General features: G+C 41.1%; 1 protein-coding gene and 1 long non-coding RNA gene across 6 annotated transcripts; one reads left to right on the forward strand and one right to left on the reverse strand.

The window, feature by feature from the left end:
* Positions 1 to 833: 833 nt before the first annotated feature.
* LOC114669932 (uncharacterized) lies at positions 834 to 19930 on the forward strand. Its single transcript, XR_003719273.2, has 3 exons — positions 834 to 1055; positions 19131 to 19228; positions 19617 to 19930. It is a non-coding gene; the product is annotated as an uncharacterized LOC114669932 (long non-coding RNA).
* ZNF32 (zinc finger protein 32) lies at positions 15875 to 20880 on the reverse strand. 5 transcript variants are annotated; one of them, XM_015146896.3, is made up of 3 exons: positions 20801 to 20880; positions 18067 to 18205; positions 15875 to 16809 (listed from the first exon to the last, which is right to left on the reverse strand). In XM_015146896.3, exons 2-3 carry the CDS (start codon positions 18134 to 18136, stop codon positions 16058 to 16060), a joined length of 822 nt encoding a protein of 273 aa, XP_015002382.3. In that variant the 5' UTR covers positions 18137 to 18205; positions 20801 to 20880; the 3' UTR covers positions 15875 to 16057.
* Positions 20881 to 22383: the final 1503 nt, after the last annotated feature.

Below are 22383 nucleotides of genomic sequence, written 5' to 3' on the forward strand. Positions count from 1 at the left end.
AGCTGACAATTTATTGGCTTTAGTTCACTAGAGGAAGTGAGATGCAAAGACAGGAGTTGATAATCAGAAAGTGAGATGATTAAAGTTGAGACCATTGTTGGATCGATAATGCAAATGTTATGAATATGATCATGGATGGAGGTGAGTGGCTCTGGTCTTACAGAGAGGAAGTTCATTGGAAGTAAGGAGGAAAAGTGATGAGTCATTTATAAGCACTCCAAGTGGGATGACAGTAGAGCTGGAGTGAGTGATAGTGATACAGGAACTAAAATCTTCAAGGAGCGACCCAGGTGATAGATAACTGCTGCAAAGAGGAATAATGTGTACAATAGCTTTAAGGCAAGAGACTCAACGTTGGAGTTAAGAGAAAGGGAGAGAGTATTTTCTTGAATCAAGCAGAGACAGGGTCACAACAGGCTATAGTCAGGATTATATGAGATGTTTGTATAAGCAAAACCCCAAGAAACTTCCTGAAAGGTTATGGCAATAGTCAAACAAGTTTTTCCAGTACATCTGTAGCTTGTGTTGAATGAGATGTATTGATTACAGTCGCTATTTTGGACTATGGCAAAGCTAGGGAGGTTAGTGGCCTGAAAACATAAAAGGAGTATAATCAGTAAAATCAGGAAAAACCAGGCAGGCTGGCCAGAACTACTGGGAAGAGATAGAAATTAGAAAGCAAGCAGAATTGTGGAGTGATTTGCATTCTTTTATCAAAGGAATGAGGCCGTCTAAGAGTAAGATGGGATTCAGTACTGCAGAAACACAAGTCTTGGTCATGGCTGGATTATACATTCTATTGTCACTAAGTGCCTGACCCTATGGCAGTGACATCATAATGACCCCAAATGCAAGTGAAGTAAACAGAATCAGGGTAGGGCTACAGGTGAGCTGGTGAACTGGACTTGGTGGATGGTGTGGAAGGGACTTTGGGAGAGACTTGTGCCCACGATAAAAGGGAAGATGAAGGTATTCATTTGAGTTTGCATGTGTGGGGCCTTTTTGGCACGGTTGACTCATCTGTGCTCCTTCCTGTGACTTGATGTCAAAATTAGGTAAGAAATCATGTATTTAATCATCTTCGTTGACTTTTCTAGTCTTCTGTGGCATTGATTTTTGAATGGAAGCCCTAGCAATAAGGAACTCGGCGTGGAAAAGGAGGACAGACATGTACTGTCTCAACGCCCTGTTTAAGGAGTAGGATAATCCAGGCCAACTGCTGCTTGGAATTTTCTTCCTGCTCTTTTTATTGCCTTGAAGGGAGTTTTGGGTCTGCTTAGAGAGTCTGGTAGGGTTGAGAGTCAAACTGTGAAGCTGGTAAGAAGAATGAGCTGTAGGCTCGTTAAAACACATTGTGCTGTCCCTCCCTTCTCCCCAATCTCTGCAGTTTCTGGGTCAGTAGGTCTGGGACAGGGCCTGAGGATTTGCATTTCCTATAAGTTCCCAGGTGATGCTGATGTCCTTCGGAACCACTTGGTTGGATTTGTATGTATTGCTGCAGAAGAATGTTTTTGATACCGTGGAGGATACTCGCCAAGTGTTATGGGTTCAATTCTGTCCTCCAAAAAGATATGCTGAAGTCCTGACTGCCAGTACCTCATACCATGTCCTGTTTGGACATAGGGTCTTTGCAGATGTAATTAGTTAGGATGACATCATAGTGGCATAGGGTGGGCCTTTAATCCAATGTGACTGGTGTCCATATAAGAGGTGGAGAAATGCAGAAACACAGACACATGGGAGAAGGCCATATGACGGCACAAGTGGAAAGTGAAGTCCTGCAGCTGCAAGCCAAGAAGCACCAAGGGCTGACAGCAAACCATCAGAGCTAGGGACAGGCAAGGAGGGGCTCTCCCTACAGTTTCAGAGGGAGCACAGCCTTGATTTTGTACTTCTAGCCTCCAGAACTGCCAGATAATAAATTTATGTTATTTAAGCCACCTGGTTTGTGGTACCTTATTATAGAATCCTTAGAAAAGTAACACACTAAGGTTACCCTCAGTGAGTCACGCCCTTGTATAACCTCTCCCTTTGTGAGAATAACCCAAGACTTGCCTCTGATGGAATATGGCAGAGGTGATGGGACACCGCTCCTATGGTTGTTATGTTATATGAGACTCTGAAGACACTTAGCCGACTTGGAAGATAAGCAGACTCTTAGCAGACTTAGAAGATAAATTCTCTTCTGTTGGACTTAAAGAGGCAAACTGCCATGTGGTGGCAGAGAAGTTTAAGTGGCCTGAAGGCCCTCAGGGCAAACTTCAGCTAATAGTAAGAAACTGGGACCCTTAGTACTACAGCCATCGGGAAATGCATCGCGCCCCCATCTGAATGGGCTAAGGAGGGATCTTCTCTAGTTGAGACTAGATGGACATGGCTTGGCTGGCACACTGATTTCAGGCTGGTGAGACCCTGAGCAGAGTTCCCAGCTTGGTCCCTCCTGAACTTCAGAACTACGCAAAACTGTGAGATAATACATTTGTGTTGTTCAACCTGCTGAGTTTGCAGTAATATGTTACTAGAATGTAAAGATAGATACATTTATTAATGAAAACAGAAAAACTAAACTGCCAAACAATGTGTATAGAGTGGTCCTTTTTTGTTTAAAAAGAATGAAATAAGAAAATATGTTCAAATTCCATGGTTTGCATAAGTATATATATCAAATAGTTTATAGAAATACACACAACCATATACTCTGTGTGTGTGTGTGTGTGTGTGTAACTTTGGAGTGATGTTATTTGGAGTGATGTAACACTTGGGTTTTTGGAGTAGGGAGATTATTGGCTTTTTTTATAACTTTTTATTTGGAAGTGATAAGGAGCATATTTAGCTTTAATGGGAAAATCAGATAACGTATATTAAAGAGAAAATTACGTACGTTGATCATTTTTGGTTATAAAAATAATGTATGTTTATTGTAGAAAAACACAGAAACAAGAAAATAAAAATTTATTATGGCCCTTTTGATCAGAACCACCGTCTTCCAGTAATTCGACAAAATGACAAACACAAAGGGAAAGAGGAGAGGCTCCTGGGAGATGTCCTCTAGGCCTTTTAGGAAGCATGGAGTTGTTCCTTTGGTCACGTATATGTGAATCTATAAGAAAGATGATATTGTAGACATTAAAGGAATGGGCACTTTTCAAAAGGAATGCCCCACAAGTGTTATCATGGCAGAACTGGAAGAGTCTACAGTGTTACCCAGTAGGCCGTCGGCATTGTTGTAAACACACAAGTTAAGGGCAAGATTCTTGCCAAGAGTATTCATGTGGGTATTGAGCACATTAAGTACTCTGAGAGCCGAGCTAGCTTCCTGAAACTTGTGAAGGAAAATGATCAGAAAAAGAAGGAAGCCAAAGAGAAAGGTACCTGGGTTCAACGGAAGCGCCAGTCTGCTCTGCTCAGAGAAGCACACTGTGTGAGAACAAATGGGAAGGAGCTTGAGCTGCTGGAACCTCTTCCCTGTGGATTGATTCATGGCATAATCAGTGTTAAAAAAAAAAAAAAAAAAGACCTCTGGACTAAAAAAAAAAAAAAAAGAAAATTATGAGCACCCCTCCCGAAGATAAACACTATATAATCCTTGCTTTTAACAGGTCACCTTTTAAACATTATATTTAATGATATATTTAATTTTTATATACACAAACATAACACAATACGTAAATTACGGAATAGTGGAGTAAGCTGCGTGTTGATGTTTATGGACTTTAGCAAAAGCATCGGACCAGTTTGTATTTGGTCTCAGAGCCTCTTTGGGGTTGATGGAAGTCATATTCACAGTGCTGAACAGTCGCTGCCGCTGCTTCTGAATTTTGTCCCACCTTGTGTTTATTTCTCTCCCTTTCTGAATTTTCTGCTTCTATTCGCTACCCTAACCCCTAAGAACTCTCAGGAACAGTGCTCCCTGACTGGTTTAAGCTAAAATTTCCACCCCCATGGTAGAGCAGATCCAGTGGTTCTCTTCTGGATTTTACTTGTCACCACCTTTTATTTCCTGGGAAAATTTGATTATGAGGTTGGATAGTTTGTTTAAAAAATGTCTGCTAATGTTTAATCCACACTTTCAAGCCTAAGGAGCTCTGGAAATAATTTTTTAAATAGAAAAAATTTTAATATAAAACAATTAAAGGGCCAGGCACAGTGGCACACACCTGTAATCCCAGCACTTTGGGAGGTCGAGGTGGGAGGATGGCTTAAGTCCAGGAGTTTGAGACCAGCTTGGGCAGCATAGTGAGACCCTGTCTCTACAAAAAATACAAAAATAGCTGGGTGCGGTGGTGCATGCCTGGGGTCCCAGCTATTTGGAGGGCTGAGGTGAGAGGATCGCTTGAGCCTGGTAAGTTGAGGCTGCAGTGAGCTGTGATCGCATCACTGCACTCCATCCTGGGCGACAGAGTAAGACCCTGTCTCAAAACAACAACCACCATTAAAGTGTATATAACTTAATCTAGCAATTCTACTTCTGGGAATGTATTTTATGTTTAACTGTTCACAGTTACACGAAAAGATATGCATAAAGATGTTCCCTGCAGTATCGTTTGTGATAGTAAACACTTATAAGCCAATAAATCAGCAGAGAAACTTGTAAATGAATTATAACCCGTGATACTGTTAAATATATATATTTATTTAGTCTTTGTCCTCATTTCCTGACATACAGCTCATAATTGTCTATTAACAATCTAGGCAGATCTAGACGAAGTAATGTAGAAACTCAGAATATTTTAAGGGAAAAAAGTAAACGTGTAGATCAAGCTTGTCCAACCCATGGCCCATGACCGCATACGGCCCAGACAGCTTTGAATGTGGCCCAACACAAATTCGTAAACTTTCTTAAAACATTATGAGATTTTTTTTTGGCGATTTTTTTTAAAGCTGTTTAACTGTTGTTAATGTTAGTGTATTTTATGTGTGGCCCAAGACAATACCTCTTCCAATGTGGCCCAGGGAAGCCAAAAGACTAGACCCGCCTGATGTAGATCATTATGTGTGGTTTGATCCTGTTAAGGAAATAAACCATATGTGTACCTCCAAGCTCCCTTCCTCACTCTTTTTATAGTGAAATTGCTCTGAGTGTTTCCTCTGCACACATTGAGAACCACATCAGTGTTGTAGTTATTGCTTCAGAAGCCTAACATAGTTTAGAAAACTTAAGAGAAGGATAATCTATTATATCTACCCATATTTCTACTCTTTCTGTTTTTTTTTTTTTTTTTTTTGAGTCAGTCTCACTCTGTTGCCCAGGCTGGAGTACAGTGGCGTGATCTTGGCTCACTGCAACATCTGCCTTCCAAGTTCAAGTGGTTCTCCTGCCTCAGCCTCCTGAGTAGCTGGGATTACAGGCATCCGCCACCATGCCAGGCTGATTTTTTTTTTTTTTTTTTGAGATAGAGTCTCGCTCTGTTGCTCAAGCTGGAGTACAGTGGCGTGATCTCAGCTCACTACAGCCTCTGCCTCCTGGGTTCAAGTGATTCTCCTACCTCAGCCTCCGGAGTAGCTGGGATTACAGGCATGCACCACCACACCTGGCTAATTTTTGTATTTTTAGTAGAGATGGGGTTTCACCATGTTGGCCAGGCTGGTCTCGAACTCCTGACCTCAGGTGATCCACCCAGCTTGGCCTCCCAAAGTGGTGGGATTATAGGTATGAGCCACAGGACCTGGCCTCTTTCTGTTTTTATTTTTTCCTTTCTCATGCTTCAAGTTTCCTTGTTTTATTATTTTTTTCTGCTTGAATAACTTTTTTAGCCATTATTTTAGGGAAGGTCTGCTGTTGAAAAATTCTCTTGGTTTTCTTTCATCTGAAAGAAATGATTGATTTCCCCTTCACGTTCCTTTTCATACTTAAATTAACTTTTAAGTTCAGGGGTACATGTGCAGGTTTGTTATAAAGGTAAACTAGTGTGATGGGGGTTTGTTGTACAGATTATTTCGTCACTCGAATATTAAGCCTAGTACCCATTAGCTATTTTTCCTGATCCTCTCCCTCTTCCCAATCTCCAGTAGGCCCCAGTGTGCATTGTTCCCCTCTATGTGTCCATGTGTTCTCATCATTTAGCTCCCACTTATAAGTGAGAACATGCAGCATTTGGTTTTCTGTTCCTGCATTAGTTTGCTAAGGATAATGGCCTCCAGCTCCATCCATGTTCCTGCAAAAGACATGATCTCATTCTTTTTTATGGCTGCATAGTATTCCATGGTGTATATATACCACATTTTCTTTATCCAGTCTATCACTGATGAACATTTAGGTTGAGTCTATGTCTTTACTATTGTGAGTAGTGCTGCAGTGAACATATGTGTGCATGTGTCTTTATAATGGAATGACTTATATTCCTTTGGATGTATACCTAGTAATGGGATTGCTGGGTTAAGTGGTATTTCTGTTTATGGGTCTTTGAGGAATCACCATACTGTCTTCCATAATGGTTGAAATAATTTACACTCCCAAGAACAGCGTAAAAGCATTCCTTTTTTCTCTCTGCACCTTCACCAGCATCTGTTACTTTCTGACTTTTTAATAGCTTTTAGTAATAGCATTCTGAATGGCGTGAGATGGTATCTCATTGTGGTTTTGATTTGCATTTCTCTAATGATCAGTGATGTTGAGTTTTTGAAAAGTGTGATTGTTGGCCCCATGTATGTCATCTTTTTAAAAGTGTCTGTTCATGTCCATTGTCCACTTTTTCTTTTTTTTTTGAGACAGAGCCTCGCTCTATTGCCCCAGCAGTGCAGTGGCATGAAGTTGGCTCACCACAACCTCTGCTTCCCAGGTTCAAGTAATTCTTCTGCCTCAGCCTCCTGAGTAGCTGGGATTACAGGTGCATGCCACCATGCCCAGCTAATTTTTGTATTTTTAGGAGAGACCGCCAGGCTAGTCTTGAACTCCTGACCTCAAGTGATCTGTCTGCCTCAGCCTCCCAAAATGCTGGGATTACAGATGTGAGCCACTGTGCCCATCTGTTTGCCCACTTTTTAATGGGTTGTTTGTTTTTCTCTTGTAAATTTGTTTAAGTTCCTTATAGATGCTGGATATTACACTTTTGTCAGATGCATAGTTTACAAAAATTTTCTCCCATTCTGTAGGCTGTCTATTCATTCTATTGATAGTTTCCTTTGCTGTACAGGAGCTCTGTAGTTTAATTAGATGCCAGTTGCCAATTTTTGCTTTTTCTGCAATTGCTTTTGGTGTCTTTATCATGAAATCTTTGCTCATTTCTATGTCCAGAATTGTATTGCCTAGGTTGTCTTCCAGGGTTATTATAGTTTTGGGTTTTATATTTAAGTCTTTAATCCATCTTGAATTAATTTTTGTATATAGTGTAAGGAAGGGGTTCAGATTCAATCTTCTGCATATGGCTAGCCAGTTATCCCAGCACCATTTATTGGATAGAGAATTCTTTCCTCATTGCTTGTTTTCATCAGGGTTGTTGGAGATTAGATAGTTGTAGGTGGGTGGCCTTATTTCTGGCTTCTTTATTCTGTTCTATTGGTCTGTCTGTTTTTGTACCAGTACCATGCTGTTTTGGTTACTGTAGCCCTGTAGTACAGTTTGAAGTTAGGTAGCGTGATGCCTCCAGCTTTGTTATTTTTGCTTAGGATTGCCTTGGCTATTCAGGCTCTTTTTTGGTTCCATATGAATTTTAAAATAGTTTTTTCTAGTTCTGTGAAGAATGTCAATCGTAGTTTAATAGGAATAGCATTGAATCTGTAAATTGCTTTGGGCAATATGGCCATTTTAACGATATTGAGTCTTCCTACTCATGAGCATGGAGTATTTTTCCATTTGTTTGTGTCATCTCTGATTTCTTTGAACAGTGTTTTATAGCTCTTCTTGTAGAGAAAAATCTTTTACCTCCCTGGTTAGCTGTATTCCTAGGTATTTTATTTTATTTTTTGGCAGTTGTGAATGGGACTGCATTCCTGATTTGGCCCTCAGCTTGACTGTTGTTGGTGTAAAGGAATGTTTGCGATTTTTGCATATTGTATCCTGAGACTTTGCTGAAGTTGTTTATCAGCTTAAGGAGCTTTTAGGCTGAGACTATGGAGTTTTCTAGATATAGGTTCATATCATCAGCAAACAGGGAGAGCTTGACTTCCTCTCTTCCTATTTGGATGCCTTTTATTTCTTTCTCTTGCCTGATTGCTCTGGCCAGGACTTTCAATATTATGTTGAATAGAAGTGGTGAGAGACGGCATCCTTGTCTTGTGCCAGTTTTCAAGGGGAATGCTTCCAGCTTTTCCCCATTCAGGCTGTGGGCTTGTCATAGATGCCTCTTATTATTTTGAGGTATGTTCCTTCCATACCTAGGTTATTGAGAATTTTTAACATGAAGGGATGTTGAATTTTATCAAAAGCCTTGTCTGCATCTATTGAGATGATCATGTGGTTTTTGTCTTTAGTTCTGTTGATGTGATGAATCACATTTATTGATTTGCATATATTGGACCAACCAAGCTTGCATCCCAGAGATAAACCCTATTTTGTTGAGTATTTTTGCATTGATGTTCATCAAGGATGTTGGCTTGATGTTTTCTTTTTTTGTTGTGTCTCTGCCAGGTTTTGGTATCAAGATGATGCTGGCCTCATAGAATGAGTTAGGGAGGAGTTCCTCCTTCCCCTTCGTTCTTGAATGATTATGTTTTCACTGATATAAAATTTTGGGTTGAGAGTTCTTTTCTCTGAAAAATGTGTGTGAATTCCTTCTGGCCTCCATAATTTCTAGTGACATGTCCATTGTTACTCAAATCATTCATTCACTATAGATTGTTTTGTTTCTCTCTAGCTGCTTTCAAGATTTTTTCATCATGTTTGATTTAACGAGGTTTAATTATGATGTGTCTTGCTGTGTGTTTCTTTGTGTTTATCATGTTTGCTCTGCTTCTTGAATCTGAAAGTTTGTGGCTTTCACCAAATTTGGGTAATTTTCAGTCATTATTTTTTTCAAGTACATTCTCGGCCTTACTTTCTTTTCTCTTCTAAAACAGCAGTGACACCAATGTTATCTCTTTTGTTGTTGTTTCCCAGGTCCCTGATAATCTGTTAATTTCTTTTTAGTCTATTTTCTCTCTGTCATTCAGATTGGGTAATTTCTATTATTCTATTTTCAAATGTATTGATTCCTTGCTCCACCATATTCATGCTGCTATTGAGCCATCTAGTGATTTTTACATTTATTTTCCAGTTCTAAAATTTCCATTTGATTCTTTTTTATTCACCACCTGCATGACCTTGTATACGTTTTTTTTAACCCCTCTAGACTTTAGTTTTCTGAATTATAGTTAGCACTTATTCAAGTTTGCTGTGAGAGCCAAGGATATAAAGCTTAGCTCAGCATCTAGCAAAGCCTAAGCATTTCAAAAATGTTAGCTGTCATTTAAAAATCATTTTTCTACATACTAATGTCAAATATTTCTGGTTTTCTGGTGTATGATTTTTATTGTATGGAGTCAGTCCCACCTTACAGACACATTGATATTTTACAATGAAAGTCAATGGGAAGCTAGATTCTCATTTTAACAGAGCAAAATTCTGCACTTCAGTGGAATATGTTTATTCAGTCTTAATGTACCCATACACTAGGAACTTTAGCCTAAAATTTTAACTTAACATTTTGATATTTAATGATTTGTTTTAAATATATTTTATGTGTTATACATATTATACAAATATATGCACATTTATATAGATATATGTATTATATATACCTATATAATATATATACAGATGTATGTATTATATACACATATATAGTTGATTCTCATTATTCACAGTAGTTATGTTCTGTAAAGTCTCTGTGAATATTGATTAGCAAATATGGAACCATTGTTCCTAGGAGAAATACAGGGTTAGGTTCCTACAAGCTTCTAGTCACAACATTTTAATAAGCTGATCAAAATATAACCTTGTTTTATGTATGTTTCTGTTTAAAGAAACCTAATTTAATATATATTGTTGATTCATTTACTTTAAACTCATTGCCAAGAGGAGTATAACTCATCCCTGAACAAAGCTTATGTAACACATGTGTTTTCTCCCTCCACAAGGCACCTCACAGCTTAGGAAAAACAGAGAGCACTTCAGCACTAAATTTGAAGTCATTTTAAACAGAAAAATCATCAACAAAAAGCACAAACCTATGAAAAACGTAGCACTCAATATATTGTGAAAAGGCCACTTGTTTATAATATAAGAAAGGAAACAAGAAGACAATAATTGTTTGACTTTAGCTGGGAATGTGCATGTTGCATGACTCAAATTTCTCACTGTCCTCTGCATGTCTGTGAGTGACTGACCACAAAAGCACAGTGAGTATTGATTTGGGGGTTACAAATAAAACTTAGCAAGTAGGTATATTTGTAAGTATAGAATCTATGAATAATGAAAATCAGTTGTACAGACACAAACACACACACACACCCCCCTACATATATATATTTTCTTAATTATCGAAATTCTAGGTAGATGAAACAGATTTGGGTCTTTACTTGGACGTATAATATGGTGCTGTGATGGGGAAAAATTTTAGACTTGCAAGGCACATTAATTTTACAAACTACACTTTATCAGGATGTATTATGTATTTTATATATTGTTTGATTAGATTTGCTAAAATATTAAGTATTTTTGTGTCTATGTTCATGAGGGATGCTGATGTATAATTTTCTTTTCTTATGACATCTTTGGTTCTAGGGTCAAAGTAATACTGATTTTATACAATGACTTAGGGCATATTCTCTTTTATTTTCTGAAAAAATGTGTAGGAATACTTTTTTATGTTTTATGTTTTATCAGTAAAGCGATTTTGGCCTGGAGTTTTCTTTGTGTGAAGGTATTTGAATTTCTTTATTAGATATAGGGATACTTGGATTTTCTATTTCTTTTCTTTTTTTTTTGTTTTGGTGGAGACAGGGTCTCACTATGTTGCCCAGGGTGATTTCAAATGCCTGGCATCAAGAAATTCAAGAAATCTTCCTGTCTTGGTCTCTCAAAGTGCTAGGATTACAGGTGAGCCACTGCACCCAGTTGATTTTCTGTTTCTTCTTCTGTCATTTTGGCAAGTTGTGTCTTTTAAACACTTTGTACACTTCATTTTTGTTGTTGAACTTTTCGACATAACACTGTTCATAGTATGCTTTCATTTTTCCTTTAATATCTTTGTAATTTGTTGTGATGTCCTTTCTTTTATTCCTGATATTTGTAGTTTGTGTTTCTTTTCTTTTTTTTTTGATTAGCCTTGCTATGAGTTTATCAGTTTTATTAACCCTTTCAAAGAGCTTACTTCTGCTTTGCTGATATTCAGTTTCATTGATCTACTCTATTATGAACAATATCTTCTTTCTTTGGTTTTGATTAACTCTTTTTCTAGCTTCTCAAGTAGGTAACAGATCAGTGATTTTATGTTTTTTTCTTTTCGAATCCAGGCATTTTAAAGCTACACAATTCCCCTAAAGAGCTGCTTTAACTGCAGCCCTCATATTTTGACACATATTATCATTCAGTTCAAAATATTTTCCTCAATTTTCTTTGTGATTTATTCTTTGAACTATAAGTGATTTAGAAGTGTACAGTTTAATTTCCAAACAATTGTGGGGATTTTCTAGATATTTTATTATTATTGATTACTAATTTAACGACGTAGTGGCCAAAGAATATACTCTGTATAATTCAAGTGTTTTAAATTTATTGAGACTTGTGGCCCAGCATATGGTCTATTGTGGTGAAGGTTTCATGTGCACTTCAGAGGAATGTGTATGCTGCTTTTGATGCGTGTAGTACCCACGAATACCAATGGCATCAAGTTGGTTGATAGTGCTATTCAAAACTTCCATATCCTTACTGTTTTTTTCCCCCTAACTTTACCAGCTATTGAGAGAAGGGTGTCAACATCTCTAACTATGGGATTTTGGTGGTGTCTATATTTCCTTTGTTCTCTCAATTTTTGCTTTATGTATTTGGGGCTTATGATATCACATTATATATGTATATTTTAATTTTATTTTTATGTATTTATTCTTTTTGAGACAGAGTCTCACTCTGTCACCTAGGCTGGAGTACAGTGGCACAATCTTGGCTCACTGCAGTCTCCGTCTCCCGGATTCAAGTGGTTCTCCTATCTCAGAGTCCCAAGTAGCTGGGATTACAGGCGTCCGCCAGCACTTCTGTCTAATTTTTGTATTTTTAGTAGAGATGGAATTTCACCATGTTGGCTAGGCTGGCCTCGAACTCCTGAACTCAAGTGATCCGCCCACAGCAGCCTCCCAAAGTGCTGGGATTATAGACATAAGCCACCGCACCCTGGCCCATATATTTGGTTTTTATCTCCATTTCCTGACATAACAGCTTCTCTCTTGGAATCTCGTGAGTGATAAGAGTGCGTTTTTTATGCTAATAAGATGACTATGGCCAGGGGTCCTAAGGTAGCTTCAGGATGGGGCTGGTCACCATAAAGACCAAAGCAGGATTAGGGGACTGGAACTTTCAGCACCCCCCTACCACAGGGAGGGGAGAGGGGCTAAAGGTTTAGTTGATCACCAGTGGCCAATGATATATTTTCTGACCTCTTTACTCTTTATTATTTACTCATTCCTTTTTGCAGAACTATGCTTTTAAGATTTTATGTATCTATATAGCTCTTTCTTTATATTTATCTATATATACACATATATATTTTTGAGATTCTGAAAGTATAAGTATACATATAGGCATATATTTTTACATTTCTTATAATGCAGTACTGCTGGAGTCCAGCATCTACTTCTTCATTTTATAACTTGGATTAGATATCAGTTAACTATCTATACCATGCCTCTTATTTTGTCAAAGAGAATGTTTATTTTAAACCTTAAGCTTTCTGGTGAATCATAAATCATAATTTCCTGTTTTGATTTAGCCAGTGAGGTAATATCAAGTTGCTTCCCCAGATTTTTCTTTTTTTTTATTTTTGAGACAGAGTTTTTGTTCTTGTTGCCCAGGCTGGAGTGCAGTGGCACAATCTCAGCTCACTGCAACCTCTGCCTCCCGGGTTCGAGTTGACTCTCCTGCCTCAGCCTCCCAAGTAGCTGGGATTACAGGCATGCGCCACCATGCCCAGCTAATTTTGTATTTTTAATAGAGACAGGGTTTCTCCATGTTGGTCAGGCTGGTCTTGAACTCCCAACGTCAGGTGATCCACCTACCTTGGCCTCCCAAAGTGCTGGGATTGCAGGCATGAGCCACCACTCCTAGCCTCCGATTTTTCCTATATATAAATTTTACAGTGGCTTATCCTTAAAAAATACTTAAGTTATTCTGTTATTGCTGCATAACAAATTACCTGAAAATTTAGTGGTATCCAACCATAATGTTTCATTTTTCTCATGATTTTGTTTGTCAGGAATTAGGTGAGGCAGTCTCACTTTGGAGTCTTTCATGCAGTTTTGGCCAGATGTCAGCTGGGGCTGCATTCTACTGGGCCAGAAACCTACAATGACCCTCACACATGGCTGGCAGGCTGTTGGGAGCTCAGCTGAAACTGTTGGCTGGAGCATTTATATGCAGCTTGTCCATTATAGTGATTTCAGGATAACTGGACTTTTTACATGGTGGCTGATTTCACCTGAGAGTAAGTCTCTCAAGAGAACCAGGCAGAAATTTTTCGTACCTTTTAAGGGCTTTTCAGAACTATACTTGGTGTAGTATCACTTCTGTTGTGTTCTATTGTTTGAAGCAGTCACAAGGCTGTCCAGATTCAAGCGGTGGTGACATAGCCTACATATCTTCATGGGATGAGTGTCAAAGAGCTTGTAGGCAATATACTGCTTCATGGTTACTGAAGTATATCTTACATATAATAAAATGCGCAGATCTTAAGCATTGAGTTCAATGAATTTTGGTAATTGTTTAGACCCGTGCATCTACTGCCTGATGTCAGGTAGAGAACATTGTTTTCACTCTGTAAACTTCCCTTGTGTGCCTTTCAGGTCAATCCTCACACATAGTTTTTCCTGTTCTGTGAGGCACGTAAGTGGAATTATACTATTTGTGTATTTGACTTCTTTAACTCAACATAAAACTTTCAGATTCATCCATATTGATGTATCACTTGTATGTTCTTTTTTATTGCTGAGTTGTATTTCACTGTATGCATATACTACAGTTTATCCCTCACCCATTGTTGGACATTTATTTCTAGTGTGTAGCTTTTATAAATGAAGATGATATGAACATTCTTGTATATATCTTCAAATGTTATCATGGTATCTTTGGAATAATACTTTCATATTAAAATCCAGTGTTTCTAAATTATTTCAATGCTCAAAGACCTTTGAAATTTACCTCTCCACATGGTAAGGATTTACTATTACAAGCTTTTTGGGATTAAGGAGGCAATAATTTATAGCAGGGAGTTCCCAACCCTGGGGCCATGGATCAGTACCAGTCTGTGGCCTGTTACGAACTGGGGCACACAGCAGGAGGTGAGTGGTGGGAGAGCAAGTGAAGTTTCATCTGTATTTACAGTCACTGCCCACCACTCACATTACCACCTGAGCTCTGCCTCCTGTCAGATAGTGGCAGCATTAGATTCTCATAGAAGTGTGAACCCCATTGTGAACTGTGCATGCAAGGGATTCTAGGTTGTGCACTCCTTATGAGAATCTAATGCCTTATGATCTGTCGCTGTCTCCCATCACCCCCAGATGGGACTGTCTAGTAGCAGGAAAACAAGCTCAGGACTCCCACTGATTCTACCTTATGGTGAGTACCTTATAATTGTTTCATTATATACTATAATGTAATAATAATAAAGTGCACAATAAATGTAATGTGCTTGGATCATCCCAAAACCATCCCACCTTCCCCCTCCATCTGTAGGAAAATTGTCTTTCATGAAACTGGTCCCTGGTACCAAAAAGCTTGGGGACCACTGGTTTATAGGATCCACTAGAAAGTATGGAATGGTGTCTTACCAAGAAAACCAAAATCTCTATCATCCATCATTTATTTCACTTACATAAATGCTCAGCATGAAAAATTATAGAGATGGCTAAGATTTTAAAAAATGGAAATGAAAATTTCCCCTCAGAACCAATTTTTCTTCTGCAGCCTTCTTCAAATCTCATCCCCTGGAGGTCAGAAAAAAGGATGGGTTAGAATTCCAAATTTCTTTGTGTGTGTGCAGGAGGAAGAGGATAGTATTGTTGCAAAGTGGAAGTTCATTATTGACCACAAACTACAAGTCTGGGTTCAGTAATAAGAACACTTACATCCTTTCTAGATAACCCAATCCTAAGATATTACTACTGTTACCAAAGAGGGAGTGAAGGTCTCTGAGAATGTAGGAGTCCCTTTAATAGATGGGGAGAAATGGGTTAAAGATTTTAAAAAATTGCACAGACAGTAGTTGTTTGCTCTTTGGTTATAGGTGAATTATCTCTATCCTAGTTAGGAGTGGAGGACTGAAGTATGTCTAAATGCACAAACTAAAGCTCTGCAGGCTTGGAAAGAAATTTTCTTTTGTAACAAAAGGGTAGGCCCTTTCCTACAGACATGAGTGATTAGTTACAATAGGTTATTAGGGGTATCATCCAGGTAATGAAATGTTCAACAAGAAGATTATAAAGGTTAACTAGATTTGCCCCATGGATTTTGCCCAGTGGTTTTGAAGGCAAAACAAGATTAATTTGAATATGTAGGGAAGAAAAAGAACTTGCGATTGATGAGGGGCTGATTTTTTACATTTAAAAAAGCCTGATGGTGTCAACTACAAATTTAAAATCTGTATTGTGTATACACAGAGCAATCTCTAGTGTGGCACCGGATTAATGGGGGTACCTTGAAAAATCAGGTCAAAATAAAGTGACAGAAATTATAAAACATACATGATAATGATAATAAAGAAGACATTTATTTCTCATACTCTTTTAGGGGAAAGGAGAAAAGTCAGTTTGCCCTACCCGATGATGGTCTTTCTGAAAGATTCTCCATTCATTCCATAGAACTGGATAGGTTGCTTCATCTCAGAGAATTTTGTACTCTTAATTTGTAAAGAACTTCTGTTCAAGAGAGTGGTCAAAGGGTGAGCCTCTGTGAGCAGCTTCGCTGGTGCACAGCCAGGCTCCCTCTCTGGGTGAAGCTTTTTCCACACTGGCCACACAGATAGGGTGTCTCTCCTGTGTGGATTTTGCCATGCAGAATACAATTCCCCCTAGTGTGGAAACTCTTCCTGCACTGGGTACAGGCATAGGGCTTCAGGCCCGTGTGGACTCTGATGTGAACAATTAAGCTTCCTTTCTGACTGAAGGCTTTTCCACACTGATCACATCTATAGGGCTTCTCACCACTGTGAACTCTCCTGTGAACAGCAAGGTTACTCTGATTCCTGAAGCTTCTCTGACAAATAGCACACTCGTAGGGTTTCTGTCCAGTGTGGAGTCTCTCGTGGACAGCGAGACTACCTCGTTGACTGAAGCTTTTCCCACACTCCTTGCACTGATAAGGCTTCTCTCCCGTGTGTATCCGCTGATGTGTAACAAGATTGCCTTTGGCCCTGAAGCTTTTTCCACAGTGGGTGCACTCAAAAGGCTTTTGACCAGTGTGGATTCTCTCATGTAACGTTAGACTACCTTTTTGCCGGAAGGATTTTCCACACTCCTGGCACTCATAGACCCTTTGTCTCACTCCAGGTGAATCTTCCTGTAGGGTCTTCGAATCTGGGGATTTTTGTTCCAGCTTCTCTCTTCTGAAAGAATTTTGGATATCCCAGCTTGAGGATCCTGTAGCCTCAGAGTGGTCATACTTGTGGTGGGCTTCAGTCATCACATCTGATAAAATGAGAGGGAAGTCACGTAAGAAGCACCAATATGCTGATTTAGAATAGGGAAAAAGAAACATAATTCTTTGAGTGCTTATGATGTGCCAGGCCTTATTCTGTGCATAGACAATGCAATCCTGAAAACAATACCATGAGATTGATACAGATAATGGGAGCAAAGGGAGACTGTCAAAGGTCACAGAACTAGGTAAGTTAGAGCTGACTCAAATAGGCATTCTCCATAGTACTGTACTGCCTCTAAATTTAATTTAGGCCAACAAATAACCTTGTAAGACAGACATGGTTTTCTCTGTTTTATAGGTCAGAAAACCGGCTCAGAAAATTTAGAAAACTATACAGAATCACATAGAGCCCCATACCCAACTTTTGTCTGACTCCAAAACAGGTGTGGATCCAGGCTGTATAAGGCCTAAAACTTCCCCATTTTAGAGGCACCCTTTTAAGAAAATGTATAAAATTAAGTCCAGGGTCTTGGAGAGACCAATGCAAGTAAGCGGTCCTAAAACTTAAGCTGCATTTGCTTCTTCAGAAATCCACCTCTGTCCAGTCTGCTTTTACAATGGAATAAGCACCGTGACCTCAGAAAATATGTGGCACAATCCTGGGTACTTTACATCTGTCATTGCTAATCCCTGCAACCCTACAAGATAGAACTTACTGCCCCATTTTACAGATGAACCTGGAGCTTAAGGAAGTTAAATAACCTGTCTGATACTGCAGATCTAGCCATGGCAATTATAGAATCTGATCCAAGGAATTTTTCCCATTAAAATCCTTGCTATTTTCAGCCTACTAAGCTATGGCAAAACTGAAATCAATTTTGGTTTGGAAGTTATTCTCTATGCAGGTATTGACTTTATTTTTTCCTAATACTGCCCTGCATCTGAGCCTCCTGGTGCACTTTAAATATGGGTCCATTCATCACCATTAACAGTTTTCTTGGTGTCACCCCAGGGTAATTTTCTCCTTGTTCTCTTGCCTTATTCAGAGACAATGCTGAGATTTAAGCTGCTCATTGATTCTCAGAGACTACTTCAACGCTACCTCTATATCACGATGGTTCTCTTGCTCTGTTTCTACTATTACTTCTAACTCCAGCTCACAGGCTTTTCTTGTAACCCTAGGAACAGCGAGCTCTACCAAAGCAAGGTCTCCTCTGCTTCCTCAGACTGCTGACCAGTGCTGAGGACAGGAACACTGAATATCTGTGAGCTGAGCACATCCAGACATCAACTGACTCACTCACTGAAGAACGCTACATTCTGGGCATATCTTCCATGACAGTCCAGCAGGGTAGCTGTTGGAAATCCAAACATGTCCACTCCTGCTTACGACCTCAGTCACCACCTCTTCATATGATTCTTCCATGGGCTGTTCCTGAGCACCTGAGGGATAAAAACAAACAAACAGAAACAAACAGGAAAGGGCAGAATAATTGATATGTGAGAAGGAAAAAGTCAACAGTTGTGGAGGCATAAGTGAATGTAAGAAACCTAGATTGCTTGACATAATGTTAGTTACTATAATGTCACTGCAAAATGGGCCCAGAGGTACCAGGACCACACACAAATGAGTCTAGGAGGAAGCAGGATGTGGGAAGGCAGAGAACACATAAACATATATCTCTTCCTGCCAATCCCAAGTTAACAGTCACTCCTGTTTACACTTTGGTCTTGGCATGTGATTGGGATCTTCCATTTTGGTTCCCCACCTAACCACCTACTACTTTCTTCCCTCCAAGCCCCAGAGGAATTCAGAATCTAAAAAAACATTTCAGCCTTCACGATTGGTTGGAACCAAGCAGCTCTCCAGTTCTCTGTAGTTACAAAGACTTACCAAGAGAGTCCATATGTTATCACTGAACAATTCTTAGGAGGCTCCAGACCCAGACTCACCTTTCTCTTGCTCTTGAAGATACAAGAATACCAGTTCTGACCAAGTGTAAACACTTGTCAATTCTTGGAAAAGAAAGACCTACTCTGGACTCCAAAACCAAGCCCGAGGCACTCCAACTAGGTTAAGTAACTTGCCCAAAAACCCACAGAAAATAAGGAATCAAGGTGGAGCAAAGGTTCAAATCCAAGACTTTCTGGATCCAAAGTGTATGCTCTTACATTAAACAGTTGTCTATTTCCTGATCACTAAAGACCTGGTCAGAATGCTTATAAAATTGAACAGAAAGGAAGAGAGTATGACTAGACTGAATTACTCTTCCAGATCCTAGGAATCCTCTTGTATGTGTTCTAAATTATCTTTTATTATTATTATTTTTTAAAGTTTTCTGAGTCAAGGTTTTGCTCTGTTGCCCAGGCTGGAGTACAGTGGCTCAGTCATAGCTTGCTGTGGCTTTGAACTCCTGGACTCAACGGATCCTCCCACTTCAGCCTCCCAAATAGCTAGGACTACAGGTAAGCACCACCAAGCCTAGCTAATTTTTAAAAATTATTAAAATTTTTTTTTTTTGTAGAGATCGGGTCTCATTATCCTGCCCAGGCTGGTCTCCAACTCTTGGCCTGAAGTGATCCTCCTGCCTTGGCCTCCCAAAATGCTGAGATTGTAGGCATGAGCCACTACACCTGGCCCACATGATCTATTTTTTTAAAAAATATTTTTTCTTACTTCAGGATCCTAATTACTGAATTCTTACACTTTTAAGAAACGCAGTGGTTCAATGCATACTCCTTGTTTCCCTCTAATATGTCCTATCAAAATGCTGGCCTTCTGATTTAATGAAATAATAATATGATGCTACCATTATTTGTTTTGTCAACCTAAGCATCTGGTTCTTCTTGACAGCTGCACGTTCTGCTAAATGCTGTGATGACCAAGAGAGGCATTTAAATTTTTATTTGGAGGACTCACTTCCAACTTAGAACACAACCTACAAAGGAATTCCCTACCAGCATGCCAGCACATCATTTGGAAGTTCAAGGTATTCTTGCTCAACAACTGCACACATTAAAAGTCCCTGGAGTACATGACGCCTGCTGCCTGGGGTTGGACTCTGTCGCTGGGGATTCTGGAAATTAGGGTAGAATTCACAGCTCTGCCTTTCCACCTGCTGTGACGTCTTCAAGTTACAACTCCGCCGCCTATCAGGGACCTCCGTGATTAGTAAGGGGGAAATTGTCACATTTTTCTCCCTAGATCACAGGTCTGAGGAAGTAGTTTTCCTAAGATTTTGTAAAAGTGGCTTTATAATTAAAAACATTGATTTTCCTATTAGAAAGGCTATTATATCCTTTGGAAAAAGCTTAGTAGTAGTCCGTGAGAGTCTTGGCTTCTTGCCCTGGCTCCCCCAGGGTCTATGACCTTCGGCAAGTTTCCCCACTTACCAAACAGGTTCCTAACACTCTCCTATCAGTAGGACAGTGAGAGGGAAAGAACCAAACAGGAGGGGTATCTGACGAGACCACCAGGCTTAAGACCTAAAATCCAGCGTCCTCTGGAGGGCGGATGAGAGGAGGGGTACACTTGGCGGTCTGGAGAATGTCCTGGGGCGTTTCAGGTGTAGGAGCTTGTGGGTAGCGTGATTTCCCACACACTGCCTGGCTTCCTATTCTCCCTTGGAGGGGCTGCCTCTCCTCGCATCCCCGAAAGGCCGGCGCCGGCTTCCCGCCCTCGCTGAAGCCCGCACGGAGGCCCGGGGAGCCCACCGCGGCCTCCCCTTCCCACGCCCCGACCCCATGGGCCCTGCTCCTCTCCGCAGACGCTGCCCTCCCGCCTCGGGCCCCGGGCCCCGGGCCCGCCCAGCGTCCTGAACCTCGGCACCCCGCTCTCCGGTCCACGGGACCCTGCTCTAAGGACCGCCGACCTCTCCGCTCGCGGCTGGCCTCCCTTGGGGGCCGGGCCGGCCGGGCCTGCTCATTTCCGTGGCGGCCGCTGTCATAATGCGGCCACACGGAGGGCCCGGGACAGCGGCCTGATAGCGCAGCCCCGCCTTGCCCCGGCGCTTTGACCCGGCCGGGGGCCTCACTCACCGCAGCGGCGCGTGCCCGCAGACAAAGGCCGGCGCCGTGCCCGCAGCAGCACCAGTGCCGGCGCCGGCGGACCGGACTACAACTCCCAGGAGTCTCCGCGCGAGCTCGCCCGCCGGGCCGTGGGTCTCGGCGGCCCCGGCTTCCCAAGAGCACTGTGGGAAATGTAGTTCTCTGGCGCTCCCGGTGCTCGGGCTCCGCAGGTCCCGGGGACGCGGGGACCTCAAGCCGTCGGATTTGGACTGGGAATCCGGAGACCCATAGCGCCGACCTGTCAGTGGACGCGGAGTCGGGTCCGAGCCACGGCCGCTCAGATTAGCAAGATCTGATTGACAGCATCGGGGTAGCAGGCGCTGAGCCAGGGACTCAGGAGTCCAGGGTTCTTGTAGGGCGTCGCGGAAGGAAACGAAGTTTTGGGGAGAAATCCGTTGATAAAGCCTTGGGGGCTTCCAGGTCCTGTGTTGAGCAGCTCGCTGCATGAACAAAGGCGAAGCTCGCTTTCATGGAGCTTCTGTGAAGAGCAACAGGAACACAGTCAGTCCAAGTCTTAGTGAGATACTGGGAGGAGCATGGTTGCTTTTGAACACGTAGGAGATAAAGCCTCTCTAATAATACCTTTTTTTTTTTTTTTTTTTTCTTCACTCTGTCTCTCAGGCTGGAGTGCAGTGGCAGGATCTCGGCTCACTGCAACCTCCGCCTTCTGGGCTCAAGTGATTCTCCTGCCTCAGCCTCCCAAGTAGCTGGGACTACCATGCCACCATGCCCGGCTAATTTTTTTTGTATTTTTAGTAGAGGCCGGTTTTACCATGTTGGCCAGGCTGTCTGATATGCCTTAAGCCTCCTTCAAACGCACTTTTCCAGGATCGGGGCCTCATCCTGGAGCTCTTCTGCCTGGCCGGGCGTTTCTCTGGGTCCCTGCCTCTGGAGGGATGTGTCTGCCCATCCTCTTGCGTGAAGGACTCATAAAGAATGCTTCCTCTTGCTATGTTCTTGTCCTCTACCCGAAAGCCACACATTTGTTAAACCAAACAACTTAATTTCACTCAATATGCAAAGGTGTCATGTAAGTAATAAGTTGATTCCTAAATGTTAGCTGTTACTATTGCACATCATTTCTGAATTTCATTCAACATTTATCTGTTGAACCCATTTTAAGTGCTGACACTGGGGACACGAATGTGAGCAAGACACACTGTGCTCCTAGGGAGGGGCTGACAGTCTAGTGGAGAAAACAAAAACCACCTTCCTCACATGGGGGTCAGGGGTGTTGTGCAGCGAAGTCCCAGAGTGTGTGGTGCAAACTGTCCTGAAGCTCCCCACTCCTGAACTGCTCCAGGTGGCTCCTCCCCCCACTCCTCCCAAATCTGAGAGAGAAAGGAGTGGAGGGTGGCACACAGCAAAGGTCAAGGCTCAGAGTCCTAAGGTTGCATCCTCTGCTTCACACAAGGGTACATAAGTTCCGTTGAGGTCAAGACCGGCTGTGGACGCTAGGACAAGTTTCAGATCCTGCTGTGAAGGTACATGACAAAGCATTGATGGGAAAAGGTGGCTGTGAGGGGCAATCATCATCACTTTTATAAATCTGC

This window comes from Macaca mulatta, chromosome 9, assembly GCF_049350105.2.
Source record: "Macaca mulatta isolate MMU2019108-1 chromosome 9, T2T-MMU8v2.0, whole genome shotgun sequence".
Taxonomy (NCBI): domain Eukaryota; kingdom Metazoa; phylum Chordata; class Mammalia; order Primates; family Cercopithecidae; genus Macaca; species Macaca mulatta.